Source organism: Tasmannia lanceolata, unplaced genomic scaffold, assembly GCF_043159265.1.
Source record: "Tasmannia lanceolata isolate RefF3 unplaced genomic scaffold, GAP_Taslan_0.1 ptg000003l, whole genome shotgun sequence".
NCBI lineage: Eukaryota > Viridiplantae > Streptophyta > Magnoliopsida > Canellales > Winteraceae > Tasmannia > Tasmannia lanceolata.
In genome coordinates this window covers 58485031-58499976 of record NW_027518680.1, presented here as the reverse complement: position 1 = coordinate 58499976, position 14946 = coordinate 58485031, and the positions used below count along the sequence as shown (strand labels likewise).

General features: G+C 37.2%; 1 protein-coding gene across 2 annotated transcripts in view; it reads right to left on the bottom strand.

Annotated features, from left to right (window-relative positions):
• EMB2773 (PHD finger family protein) overlaps nucleotides 1-14946 on the bottom strand; it is a 62905-nt gene that overhangs the window by 25400 nt on the left and 22559 nt on the right. For both annotated transcript variants that reach the window (XM_077367136.1, XM_077367135.1), the window contains exons 16-18: nucleotides 14403-14702; nucleotides 14156-14308; nucleotides 5553-5722 (exon numbers count right to left, since the gene is read on the bottom strand). In XM_077367136.1, the coding sequence (XP_077223251.1) occupies nucleotides 5553-5722; nucleotides 14156-14308; nucleotides 14403-14702 (623 nt within the window). The remainder of the gene's footprint in view (nucleotides 1-5552; nucleotides 5723-14155; nucleotides 14309-14402; nucleotides 14703-14946) is intronic.

Here is a 14946-nt window from a genome sequence, read left to right as displayed (position 1 = left end):
GCAGACTGGTGGCGACATCAACGGAAAATCAAATGGGTGACTGAGAAATAAGCCAAGGTGGAGATTGTTGGGAAAGTTGAGGCTTGCTTAGGTGGAAAGGCGATAAAGGCAAAATAGAAACCCTTTCTTAAGTTTTTGGGAAAACCTATAAAAGCACTACTCTTAGGTGTAGTCAGCAAGAGCAGGCCTTGAAGGCACTTTTTGTGTGATGGCTGCACAAGAGAAGAGGCTTGGGCGTGGCTAGAGAGAGATAGAGAGAGAGAAGGAAAGAGAGAGAAAGGGAGAAGAAGAAGAGAAGTGGGTTTCTTCCTCGGGTTTTCTTCTTGGGTCTTTTCTCGGGTTTCTCTTGGGTATTCTCTTGGAATTTTCTCTTGGGTTACTCTCTTGTATGGTCTTAGGTGAGAGGGAAGGAAAGGGTTGCGGGTTGCGGGTTGTGAGTTTTGGTTTTAATTCATTGTAATCCTTGTATTTTGTTTTTTCTCATAGTGGAAGATCGTGTTTCTTGCCCTCAGAGTATTGCTTGGCCGAACCACGGAAATCTTGGTGTTCATCTTGTGGCTTGATTTATTACTTTTACTTCTCCGTTTAATTTGTGCACGATCGGATTGATTTGCCCAGCGGATTTTCTCAACATTTTTCATTGTGATGGTTTATATGGAGCAACCTCCAATGTTCGCTGCCTAGGTTAGTAAGACAAGGTTAGTAGATTGAAGGCAATTTTCGTGGTTTGAGGCAACCTCTGCGTGCTCGGTTTGAGAAATTTTGTTCAATTATTACCAAGTATCATTTTTTGTCAACGTCATGTGCATCATTCTGCATTTATTCAGAGGCACTCGCAAACATTATCCGCGGAGATAGTGGGCCCATCTCGTACGATGATTGTTTACATTAGCAAAAACAATGATCATTAAAAAAGTTTTCTTCTGGCTCAAGGTGCTGATTTTGCATCTTCTTCTTTTGAATTTTGCCCAATCTTTATATTTTCCTGACTATTATGTTAATTGATTGAGAAAACAGTGTCATCAACATAGACAGCTAGAATCATAATGTTAGTTCACAAATCGGGTCTGTTGCAGTATTGCTCTTGGTCCCAGCTTCATTCGATGACTCAACACAAGCATGATGAAAAAGACACCCATTAAGAAGTCTTTAAGCCATTGATTTTTGCACGCTCCGGTCTTGAGAGTGACATCTATGTTCAGCATCATACCAGATTCACTTTGACTACCCATCAGATCAACGGTTCCGATCACCAAACACACACGCTACATGCGATCATCAAGATGAGTTTGTCTTGCCCGTCGATATCCTCATGCCACCAACAATTCTGTACAAGACTCTATAATTTACAAGAACATCAGCCTGGGTGTTTTCTTCACAGTAAATGAGTCAAGAAACACTAAAAATGAACTAAAATATCCAAAAGTAATCTAAAAAACTTAAGCTCCGTTGGTTGCCGGTAAAATTTTTATCCTAGGAGCTTTCTAATCCCAACAGTGAAGTCAACGGGATTTGCTAGGGTTTTTTTTTTCCCTACAATTCCTAAAATTCCCGCCAAAATTTAGGGGTGTCATTACCAAATATGGGAAGGGAGGAGAGAGAGGGAAGAGAGAGAAAGAGAGAGCACATCATTCCCTAGGAAAGAAAAAGAGGGGACAAGGAGTCCATGTCATACTCATAAGCAATCATTACAAGAGTGGGATTAAAAAAATTCTAGTGCTAAAAGGCAACCAAACATGGGATGGGACGAAAATTTTACTAAAAACTTCCTAGGTTTTAAATTTTACCGGCAACCAAACAGACCATAAAGAAGGGAGAGAATCCTCGTCGATCCACCTTACTGTGTTGAGAGTAGAGAGAATCACCTTCTACCCAAATTTTGCATAAGTGAGACAATAGCCTAATCCACTCCAGACCACCCTTTGCCTTACCCGCATCACTCTTGCCACTAGGACATGAAAGCCAAAACAAAACTTCCATGAGAATCCGAGAAGGCTCTTCATAAGCTAGTTGAACAAATGCCAGTATTGTCCTTGTGAGACACTTTGCTACTTCTGACAAAATTATGCCTTAACCACCTCACAGGATGAGCCCTCCATAATTCGAGGGTTCCCATGGGGGAATTATCATTCCCATAAATCCAATATTCAATTATAGTTGTACAGAAACATTAGTGAAAATGGCAGAACTGAATGCTCGCCCAGAAACCTCAATGCCAAGGCATTTGCATTAGCCATTGAGAATGCGATTCAATCTTTCCAAATTATCCAGAGGAATGCAGGAATAAGACTTCCCGTAAGCATGTGAGTCTCTTATTTCATAAAGGCAAAATTGGATATGCTAGGCAACACCTTAAGCAGACCAAAGAATAGCTACAGACTTGAGCCACCCAAGCACAATGGATGACAATGTGATTCCGTGATTCTCCTAGAGAAACATAGAAACTTCACTAAAGGTCACAAATTTTCCTTTTGTTTAACTGATTGCCAGTAAGAATCTTTCAATGCATTCACATAACACGAGAACACAAAAGCTCTGGCAGAAGACAGAGTTCCGAAGAAATCTGGAAGCAAAAGAGTAGTGAGTGATTGAAGATTAATACAATTTAATTGAGAACAACCCATCTTTCTCTAAAGATCAAATTAGCTCATTACGGTAGCCCATGGACGAAAGCAATGTGACCTTGATTTTCCAGAAAGAATTTAAAACTCTTAAGGCCATGTCTGGCAGCCAGGAATTTTTTTTCATGGTAAATTAGTGTCCAAGTGGTTATAGAGGGGTAGGCGGATGGGAGAAGGAGAGAGATTTGAGAGGGCCCAATTGAAATGAGGGTGAGAAGTGGCTAAATCAGGAAAAAGTCGATCCTATTTTGAGTATAGATTTTTCTTTCCTGATTTTAAGCCACCTTCACCACTTGGAGACACTAGTTTATCATGAACAAAAAAAATCATCGTAGCCAAACATGCCCTAAGGGGCATGCACTCTCTTAATAAAAGTGTCACTATGATATTAGAGCCCATGCTATCCAGAAACTCTACAACTGACGCTCTAGGATTACTTGCTCTGGCGAATAGGTTAGGATATGTCAAGGCAAAAGGAGTCTCTCCGCAGTAGTTATCAAGCCTAGAAGTATTCGTACCATTACCAACAGCAACCAGTGTTTTGAAGTCTTGTTTCCAATAATTCAAAGTAGGAGAGCCATCTGACACCCATTCTTTAAGTTGTAAGCATCTAATCCCCCAGTTGATACTTGGAGAAAATGAGCTTGCCCCACAGTTCTGATTATTGAAAAGTCTCCACCAACATCAAGCTAACAAGGGTGCATTTTGGAATATAACATTCTTAATACCAAGCCCACCATCCTTTCTTGGATAACAGACCTGCTTTCAGTTTATCAAATTAGCCTTCCTGAGAAGGGGATCAGCATTCCAAAAAAACTTCCATTGGATTCTTTAAATTTTCAATGGCACAAAAGGTTGGATCCTACATGGATAGGAAGTAAATAGGATAAGAGAGAAGCCTTATTTATAGGTGGTTGTGCCAGGAAGGGACATATGGCTTCTCCTACAATTTTCTGATCTTGATTCTTGACTCAATCCTTCCCGCCATAGGATCTTGGTCATGGGGATTCAAGCCACCATCTTTTAGAGGAAGTCCAACATATTTAAAGGGATGGCACAAATGAAATTCAAAATAGGGGCTAGGATTCAACCTGCGATAGCTCCACGTAGATTCCATAGAAAAAAGACTTGTCTATTAAGCTTTTGGCCAATGATTTCCTGAATAAAGGCAATTAGAATGTTAATTTGTGCTGCTTGAGCTATCATCGACAAACTGTAGATGAGAGATAGTGTAGTCACAAGGGCTCGTTTAATTAGGCAGAGATCCTCCGAAAAGAAGCTTGCAAGAACATGTTCAAACCAAGGATTTGGGACGGTTGAAGTACTTTCTTGGAATTCAGGTAGGTATGTCAATGTCTGGTATATGTTTATCACAGAATAATCATAATCAAACATGTTAGGGACTAAACCTATTCATACTCCATGGATCCTAAAATCAAATTGTAGAAGGATCAATGAGGGATATATTTGAGGACAATCGTAGATAGCATCAACTTGTTGGAAGGCTTTTTTACTTGACTATTACTCGTCCCGATATCACACTTGCAATGAGCGTTGTAAGCAAATTTACGCATGCTTCTACAATTGAAATGTTGGATCTTGAGATATCTGAAGGGTCATCCTGGCGGGGAGCATCTTTAAGAAAAATGACCACTTATGAGTGAGAAAGTTTTTCCGATACAGAATGGGCAGGATCCCCCTTCGACAGGCGCTCGACTATTGGATATTTTATCTTTGTTAGAAGGAATATAATTAATAGGAGAAGCAAGAAGCAGCGTGGTTGTGTACAAGTGTGTCTGAATAGCATGTGATAGCTCAACTGGCATTTGAGTTGTTGTGGTTGAAAACTCTAAAGTAGTGTTGGGTTTTATGAATGACAAGCTAATGAAGATGTTTTGTGATACAGCATACCTACTTACGTAGCTGGTAATCCAGCGTTCCATGAGAGGACAAAAGTCACAAAACACATTGAAGAAGATTGTCATTTCGATCAAGAAAAGGATATTAGCAAGTAAATATCTACTCCGTGTACAAGGTCAAAAGATCAACCGGAGGACATTCATCTTAACAAATTTCATGGTTGAAGTCAGTTCAGTATAATTTTCTCCAAGGGGGCATGGATGATATCTACGCTCCAGCTTGAGGGGGAGTTCGAAGAATATGTTGTGTTGTATCGTAATATGTCCATCATACTTGAAAGAAATATTGGAATTATGAGTTGGTGAAATTATATATAATTAAGTAACAAGGAATCATGGGGTATGACTTCAACCCCTATGAATTCCATCTTTCATCTTCTTCAACCTTTTCTCTTCTCTGCTCTTTTCTCTGTCTTGGTTGATTGCTTTAAAGAATTCTACTTCCTATCTTTTTTTTTATTTTTTAATGGCACTTCCTATTTGCTGAACACATATAAAAATGATATACACAATAGTTTAGTCCTAAGCATTGAAGGTTAAAATGCAATAAAACTTGAGGTAAGGGGCAATAAAAATATATAAAAAGCTTTAGAATATGAAAATATATAATATATATATATATATATATATATATATATAGCATAGTCTGTATATTAAAGCAAGATAACAAGAGAAAAGGGAACTCATCCAAGCAATAATAATTTTCACCACCGGATTGGTCAATCAACAAGTTTTTTGGGGTTTGGACTGCCTTGCACAAGTCATCGGCTTTAGGGACCAATTCCAATTCACCCAATCCAATTGTTCCAGCTCATTCATAGCAATTTTCATGTTACTTTATCAACTTATTTGCTTTAAGAAACTGCAAATGCATAAAAGCTGCAAAAGGAAGGTGCATAAAAGAAAGATGAAGCCAACCCTAAGTTACATTAAGCATAAGAGAAAAAGGAATTTTAGGAAATCACTCTACAAAATTAATTACTAATGTATAAAAGAGAAAGAAACAGGCTACTTGATGGCAGCATGCACGACTGTCAGGAAAGAATGCCGAAGAATCATTTGTTTCAGGTCTTGTTCAAGTTCTTGAGCAACGCTTTGAGGTGGCTTTCGAAGAAAAGGAAGAACAGCATCAATTACAAAGATTATACTTTCAAGCAATTGTGCTACCACTCGATTGTCCACCTACACACATTAGAAAGTTAAAGATTCTAAAGATTATACTACAATCGTTGTTACACATGATCTCTTAAAATTAAAAAAATGAACTCATAAAAAGTTTCCCATAAACTACAAATCAATTGTCTACCTGCAGGTATTGCAAATGATACCCCAAGCAGTATGCAGTTACAAACACAACCCGAAACTTTAATTCCAAAAAAGATATAAAAGCATAACGTCGACATATAAATACAGAAGATAACTATGGAAGAAAATATCACAACCTGAGTATTTGCAGAAAGGCATTGGTTGTGGAAACATTATGCATCAACAGATATATCAACATAAAATACCTCCAAAAATATGAAATTATACACACATAATATATCCTGCATATGCAGACACATGGCATGTCAAGTGCAACAAATGTACAGGTACACAAATATGAGAAGTTGAAAAGACAGAGAAGCTATAACACCATAATGGCCTAATAGAAATATAAGTGTTTATTATCTCGAAATGGTATACATGGAATATATTGAAGCACCCTAATTAAAGCAAACATTTCAAAAAAAAAAAAAAACAAGAAGAAGAAAAAGTTGGCCCATGAATAAAACATAATCTCCACCATCCATAAAAGTCCCAGATAAACCCGATTTTAAACACAAATATCCAAAGTTAAAGATAGAAACCGAAGTGTATAGAACTTCTCCAACAACGCCAGGCCAACCCCTTTTTTCTAATACATGGCATTCATCACCAGATAAACCCGATTTTAAACACAAATATCCAAAGTTAAAGATAGAAACCAAAGTGTATAGAACTTCTCCAACAACGCCAGGCCAACCCCTTTTCTCTAATACATGGCATTCATCACCATTTCTACCACATCAAACAGAACCTCGTAATTCTACCCAATTGAAAATGCCACAAAGCATGCATTTAGAAACTACACTTTTTGCACAGTGCCATCTTGTAGGGTGTTAAGTATAAAAGATTAAAGAACGCCTTCTCCAACAGCTTAAGCTTTTGGAGTAATTGGTAGTTTCAGGGGCGATGCCAGAAATTTTGCACAAGGGTGGTGGCAAAAATTATAGTAATTTTTTTTCTCCAAACAAATGAAAGCAATATTATAGTTTCCAAAAAAACCCCTCATATATATTCCATCACCAACATATATTGAAGTAAACAAAAATGACATCTTACAATTTTTTAGTGCAAAACCTAATAACATGACCCATAAGCAAATTTTATAGGCTTCCCCGACGTGGTCTTATTTTTTGGAAACGACACATGATTGTCTCATCATCGATGTTACCAAAAATATCCTTCTCAACATATGGAATCAAGCAATCAGTCATAAATTGATCCGACATTCTATTGTGTAATCAATTTTTCAAGATCTTCATGGCAGAAAAGGCCCTCTCAACGGTTGCAGTTGCGACTGGTAAAATTAGTACCAATGTGATGAGCTTGTAAACAAGTGGATACAAGGCATGCTTTCCCTTCTTAACCATTTTTTCAGCAAGATCTCCAATTCCTTTCAAATTCACAAAGTGAGTATTAGACCTCATATTAAGAATATATGTTCCAAGTTGGTTGTCTAATTCTTTTGTAGAATACTGAACTTCTGTAAATTCTTTTAGATAAAACTTAGAGAGTCGAATCAACTTCTCTTTATCAAATGCATAAAATAAATCACTTTGATTCAAACATGCCACATATAGAAGCAACTCTGTATTTGCTTCATTGAAACGACTATTGAGCTCTTGAATTGCAAGTCTATAACTTGAAAAAACAACAACTTGAAAATGGAGCAAGACCGTTCTTTTCTCTACATGCCGTCGCACTCTTCCGGGAACAACATAAGTATAAACCATGTTAGGGACTTCTATGTCATGTTTGGCACAAAATGAAGAAATGTCATCTAATAAAGAATTCCATCCATTGTCTCGCATCAATTGTAGCCGTTGTTTAGATATTCTCACTAATGTCATGGCATTCACAATATCTTGATCATTCCTTTGCAATGCTTGCGACAATTCATTTGTAATTCCCAATAAACTTATCATCAAATGAAGGAAAAATGTGAATTCAAAAGCTTGTAATGATTTCAAGAGATTATGTGCTTCATGTCTTTGATCTGAACTTAACTTCATATCCTTGACAATAAGATCAAACACATCAAGAATAGAGGAAAACATATATTCCAAACTAACTAGTGTTCTATAGTGTGAGCTCCAACATGTATCCCTCGCACGTTTGAGTGTGGTCTCTTGATTAAGTCCTTGTCCATTTGAAAGCTCACAATTTTCAAGTGCTTCCTTAATTTTGGCAAGTTGAATCTCCTGAAGAATATCTTAGCGCTTACAAGAACCCCCAACCACATTTACTACATTTGTAACTAAAAAAAAGAGATCAGAGATGCTCATATTTTTCTTTGCAACACCAACTAATGCCAACTGTAATTGATGAGAAAAACAATGAACATAGTAAGCATATTCATTCTCCTTCAAGATTAGTGCTTTAAGACCATTAAACTTCCCTTGCATGTTACTTGCCCCATCATATCCTTGACCACGAAGTCTCGATATGCTCGATATATGCTTGGCCAATAATGCTTCAATTTCTTCTTTAAGGGATGTAGCAGTGGTGGTGTTGGGAACGTGAGTAATACCTAACAAACACTCAACCAAATGCCCAAGCTTATCTACATAACATATGACTACGGCCATTTGCTCCTTGTTAGAAACATCACGAGCTTCATCAACCAAAATAGAAAACAATGAATCCCCGAGATCATTAATGATTGAGTTAGTGGTTTCAATTGCACAAGCACTCACTATATCCTTTTGGATATCTGAAGTCACTATTTGAGATTCCCAGGACACTTCTCCACACAAACCCTCTTTATATCTTCATTAATCATGATCATGAACTTCAAATGCTGACGAAAGTTTCCTTGGTTAAGCGAGTCACAAGATTCATCATGCCCGCGAAAAGGTAAACCTTGTTCTAAAAGGAATCGAGCATTCACAACTGAAGCATGCAAGCGAATTTGATAGTCACTTCGTTGTTGCTCTGTTTGCTTATTTACCAACGCTTCAATATGTTGCTCTTGATTCCTAAAAGCTTCACATTTACTTGAAGCTTGATTATGAGCACTATTAGGACCCCCTATATGTTTTCCAAATCTTTCTACTTTCTTCCAATTAGAGAACCCCTCAACAACAAAAGCATCACAACTTCCCCCATGCTCCTTACTATCCGATTTAAAAAGATAGCAACACAAGCAATAAACCGCGTCTTTTGCAATGCTATACTCCAAACAAGTAGGATAATCATCAAACCACTTTGGATTAAACCGCCTATTCTCTTTTCCTTGCATAATTTGAGAGAAATCATGATTACATGGTTAAATTTGACCCATTCCTAAGTATATCATTCGAACTTTTGCCCTATCATTAGGATGATAATCAATTATTGGCCTTCGTAATCCGGGATCAGCAGGAGGATTTGTAGGATCAAGTTCCAATCGAATTCTTTTAGAATTTTCTCATTCTTTGGTGGGGACACTTGAAATTGTAGGAGGGGTTATCGACTTTAATGACGATACTCTCAAAAAATATTTTTCCATACCTAAAAAAAACAAACAAGAAAGACAAATAACTTTTATCACTGTATAACAAAAACATTTAATTATCAATCAGACAATCACTATACCGAAGTATTGAGTTTTTAAAAAAAAAACATAAAGGATTTAGGGTATTCACCATAAAAAGAAAAAGAAAAACTAAAAACTAAAAGAATCTGAAACATGTTTAAATTGTTAGGGTCCATATAAAAGAGAATAGGTTGCAGATTTGGTTTTAGTAAATAAATCATCTATGAAAGGGCTAACTATAACAATAATTGGTTTCTAAGGCCAATTACAATAGATATTTGTATCATTTTGTAGTTCTTCCAATGCATTTCCTAGGGCATTCTAACACATACTCCATATATCAAGCTAAGCATACCCAGTCAAAGATATCCATAGGCAAACAAAACCAAAACCAAAGTAAAAAAATGAAAATTCCACGAATAAATCAAATCTAACTAACCCAACATCTGGCTCGTTCTTAAAAATACTTTGATCAGGCAGAGCACTGATATGAAAAAAATGGTCCCAAAATGCTTGTCATCTCAATCACACGCCCATTAACATAAGTAGTTCTCGGAATCAGTGAGAGAGATTAAGAAGATCTTCCGGAGTATAATGTCTTCGAATTATCCATTCTTATGGGGTTTTTTGGGGCTTTGGTAGCCATTAGAGCGCTCTTCGAAGGTGGAAAGAGAGAGTTCTCCATCTGGGTACTCAAAATTAGGGCTTTTCAGGGCCGTAATAAATTAGAATTTTGCAGCGATTGGGGCTCTATCAATGATGCCTTATTAGGGTTTTTAGAGGATTTGAAATTTGAATAGCTATTAGAGCCCTAGGCAGACTACATCAGAAACCCTAAACCAAAGTCTCTTCCAAGAAATAAAAAACCCTTTGATTTTCAAATCTCAAAAACTAAACCCTAAACCCTAGATATTTGAAACCCTTGAAAAGAAACCCTTAATTAGATATAAAACAAGAGGGGAAAAACCCTCAAGCCTAATTTATTTGCTAGATTTAGGGTTTCATCAAAAAACACGAAAAATAAAACGCTAAGCTGGAGGCTGGAGTCTTTTGAAGCTTGAAGGAACAAAGCTTCTGGTTCGAACTTCGAACTTCGAAACCCTTGTTCGCACGAGGCGAGGAAGGAAGAAAGCTTCCGCTTCTTTTTTTTGGCTTAAGGAACAAAGCTCGAACTTGAAAACCCTTATTTCTCTCTATTGCGCCAAGTCGTCAAAGTATTGTGGGGCCCACACATTTTCCGCCAATGGGAAGCGACTTTCAAAGTCGAGCGCATATTTTTTCCCAAAAAATTAAGGGGGGCAATTGTCCCTCTAACATTTCAAGTGCCATCGCCCCTTGTAGTTTCACATGGGGCTTCGAATGTTTTTTGTCTTCAAATGAAGCTAGTCCACTATTCTTGAGAGATGATGTTCTCACAACTTCCAACACCAATGACCACATTGCAAACTTTCCTCTCCTGTTTTGTTTTCGAAATGATAATGTGCATTCATAGCAGAAAGGATACAAACAAAGGCGAGGTGTCCCTAAATAATGGTGTACAAAAAACAAAAGGATAACCAATAGGGAGAAACAATCACTAATAGTTAAAATAACACGATCAATGCTTTCCTTGGCCAAGAAATTAGCCAAGATGCCAGCCTTTTCATTTGTAACCGGTGAGGAAGTGTCTGATCACATACACATATACTATCTTAAGGATGATAGGTGCAATCCGCCATCGGCCCTCAGAGTGTCCCTTAGCCCAAGAGATCACATTACTAAAGTCAACTTTCGATCATACACAGACCAACAAAACACTTGTTAAAGATTCTCAAACCAGTTAGTAGAACTCCAGCTTCTGCATCATTAGATCAGTCATGCACAAGGCCCAGAAAAGCATTTGAGAACTGTCCCTATGTAATTTCTGCAAGTACCACCAATACAGGCAGGCCCGAGATTTCCTTTAGAGTTGCCATCAAAGTTGATTTTAATGACATCAATAGGTGATGCTATTCAACAAAGACAGGGTTTGTGCTTTGAATTCCTTTCCCAAAGGCCTATATATTATTTGTCCAAGACAATAAATCAAATATGCCACAATAGTTTTTCATTGAAGATCTGGTTGTTGCACTCATTCCAAATATGCCACAATAGACCATATGGGACGAAAGGCCTTGACATTCAAACTGAACGGGCTCAATCCACATCCCAAGATAGAAGCTTGAAAGGACCAAGACATAGTTGGGGGAGGAGTGTTCCCGAAATTCTAGAGGTGAAAGGCCAATGGATCATGAGATGATTTAATGATTCTTCCACATTTTTACAGAGAACAAATCTGCTTGCAAGAGAACTGTCTTCTCTTAAACCTACCTCAAGTATTAATATTTTTTGACGCCATCGTCCACACAAAAGCCGCTATTCTAGGTGCGACACAAGAGGCCCAAAACTTGGACCAAGGAGGAGAGGGTTGCCCATTGCCCACCAAGCAGTTAAAAAGAGATTTAATTGGAAGTTTCCATTTAGATCAAGAGTCCCCATCGTCCACACAAAAGCCGCTACTCTAGGTGCGACACAAGAGGCCCAAATCTTAGACTAAAGAGAAAAGGGTTGCCCATTGCCCACCAAGCAGTTAAAAAGAGATTCAATTGGAAGTGTCCATTTAGATAGAGAGTCCAAATCCATTTATCGGTCCCTTGAAAGGGGACTTAGACTCTCTCAAGCAACTTGAGAAGGCAGGAGACGTTTTTCAATTTAACTTGGCTTGAGGTATCTACACAGAATATATAAGATTTGTGCAAAAATACAATATATAACAATATAATAGTACGTGTCATACTATTTATATAATTTACTTGCCCATTTCGGTTTTTTATTTATTTTAAATATTATTTAAAATTTTATAATATTTTTAATATAAAGTTAATTATTTTCACTATTTAGTTGTTTTCAAACAAAAATTAAAAAAATTCCAGCATTTCTTGAAGTTTTAATCTTAAATTTTCATCATCTACATTTGTTAACTTACGTCTTCATAATTTTATAGGATTTCCACCATAAATTCTAAGTGAAATACACATGTTTCCAAGTTTCGACCAAAATATGGTACAACATTTTGATCAACATGACTGAAACAAACTAAAATGCACTGAAACAGCCAAAATTTGGACTAAAATCTTGTAATTTGAGGACGACATGTTTCGGGAACCAGGGAAACCGAAATATTTAGGTCAAAATGACATGTTTTGGCAAAGATTTGGTACCATGGTACTATGCTACTACCACCTGAAACAACTTTTGATTCATTAATTACTCGAACCAATGATACATTGGAATCTTGGATGACTAAGTCAACCTTCCTGCTTGAGGTAAAACTTACATTTGGGGTCAACTTACACGGTGTTTATAAAATTCTAAAACATAACTATAATTTAAACTGCTGCATTATTTGACTTTATTTAGATGATACGATGTTACCCTCATTAGATTAATCCAATATTGGTTGTTTGTTACTTTGTTTCAATTAGTGCTCAACATTTTAATTATAATTTGATAAATTAAAACTTGAAATTGGAATGAATAATGGAAATTTTGTACCATATCCTAGGTTTAAGAATCCTTATTTGCATCCAACAAAAGCATAGTGGATCTTTGCCATGCCCATATTCTAGCATTTTGGGGTTTAGGAGATCCTGTACCTAATCACTTATTGTATTTGATGCCCATATCCTTATCCAAATAACATAGTCAATACCAATTTGTTCGAGCTTCCTAATAACTTCCAATATAGTATCCAATACCCATTTTTTCGAGCATCCTAATAACTTCCACAATAGTAACTATCTTAAATATATAATCTATATGATTATGTTGGACATGAAGAAGAAGAAAAAGACATAATAGACCGGAGCATGAATGAACGTTTAAGAAAGCAAGGAATTGAAGATATCCTCAATATGCAGACCACAAGGGCATGAGGAGGTTACACTAAATAGCTAGTAAAGTGAAGGAACCAAGGGTGAAAGGAGAGCAGTTAGATTTGACAAAGGAGTGAAGGCTTGATTGAGGTTGTTTCTGAAAGATATGTCAAAGCTCATTTGTCGAAGTTGAGTCCACTCCAACCAGGGAGGATGGTTGCATTCTAAACTATCCACAACCAAAGCCTAGATCAAGGTGGAGTTGCAGTCTGGATGAAAGGAAAGAAAAAGGGTCGAACTTGACCCTTGTTATGCCATCATGATGTCTGACATTAGCAGTGGGCACATTGATGTAGCCCAAAAAGTATTTAAGATAATCAATAAGTAAAAGAAAAGGAAATCTAGAATAAAGGGAGTTCCCCTTGACTATGCTATCAAAAAGTGGGCCACGTTTTGTCCGCCCAATTGGTGATATCAGTAGGACCATCCACTTTGGGTTGCATGATTTTATTGGGCATTGGGAAGGGTTAATTATTTGAGAGGGTTTCTTGAATTCCTAGGCATCATTTAATGTTACATGCAAACCAATTGTTAGTTTTCGAACCCATGAAGTTTCATTTAATGCATTAATTCCTTTGGTACATGCATATTGTAGATCAAGGGGCTGTTAGGTGAACGATAATATGGGAATAAGGATCACACTGTTCCTGCATCCTGCTCAACAAAGAAAGTGGGAGTGAAATTCTAAGGAGTACTCGCAGTTGAATTTACTCTGGGTTTCGGGAATCTCACAAAATTGAGGATTGAAATCACATCAACTGTAACAGATTTTCTTGACAATACACCAATTATAACAGAAATTGCAGTAAAAATTTTCCAATAGAGAAAGATATAAATAACCTGGATCTTAAGGTAAGGCTGAAGAGTCACGACAAACTGAGACGGATCAGATGCCGGAGCACATAGTGTTGGGTCCACTACACAAAATGCATGCAAAGCAAGCACATAAGGAAGCGCACACATCTCCACTTCTTCATTGGTCATTTCCTCTACCTGAAAAAGCAGAAAATTCATGACAAACAATTCTGATATGAAGCCTGTAGAGATCAAGAACTTATTTATTGTTTGGTCAACAAGATGATATTACCTGCAATATCCTTTCTAGTAAGTGTCTGCACATTAATTCACAGCGTTTACGCACTGATGCCAGTGACATAGCATTGATTCCAACGGCTTTGGCTGATTGTGGAAAAAAATCAAGTGCTAAAGTACGCCTTATGACAGTGACGAGGAGTTGGTGGCTTTGCATCTTCCTTAACATCTCAACAACCTGTTCCGTCTTCTTGGCCAATTCTAAAGGCACAGGACTACCATCCCCAACAAACTGAGTTTGGGTAATAGAAGGTTCTTCAAACCAGAACTCATAAAATGTTTTGCAGACAAGGTCCTGTCAAAAGCAGGAGCAGAAGTACCGGCTTAAACTAAGAACCAATCAACCAGGTTTACTTGTAAAAGATATCTAGACAGCCAAATGAAGAGACACCAATAGCCATTACAATAACTATCAAACTGTAAGAAAATGGAACTAGACAAGAGATCGACAAAAGTAAGAGCAGAGTAGCATAATTGCATTAATGGAAGAGATAAGAAAATGCAGGAAGTTTTCAGTCATATCACATACAGCTAGAACA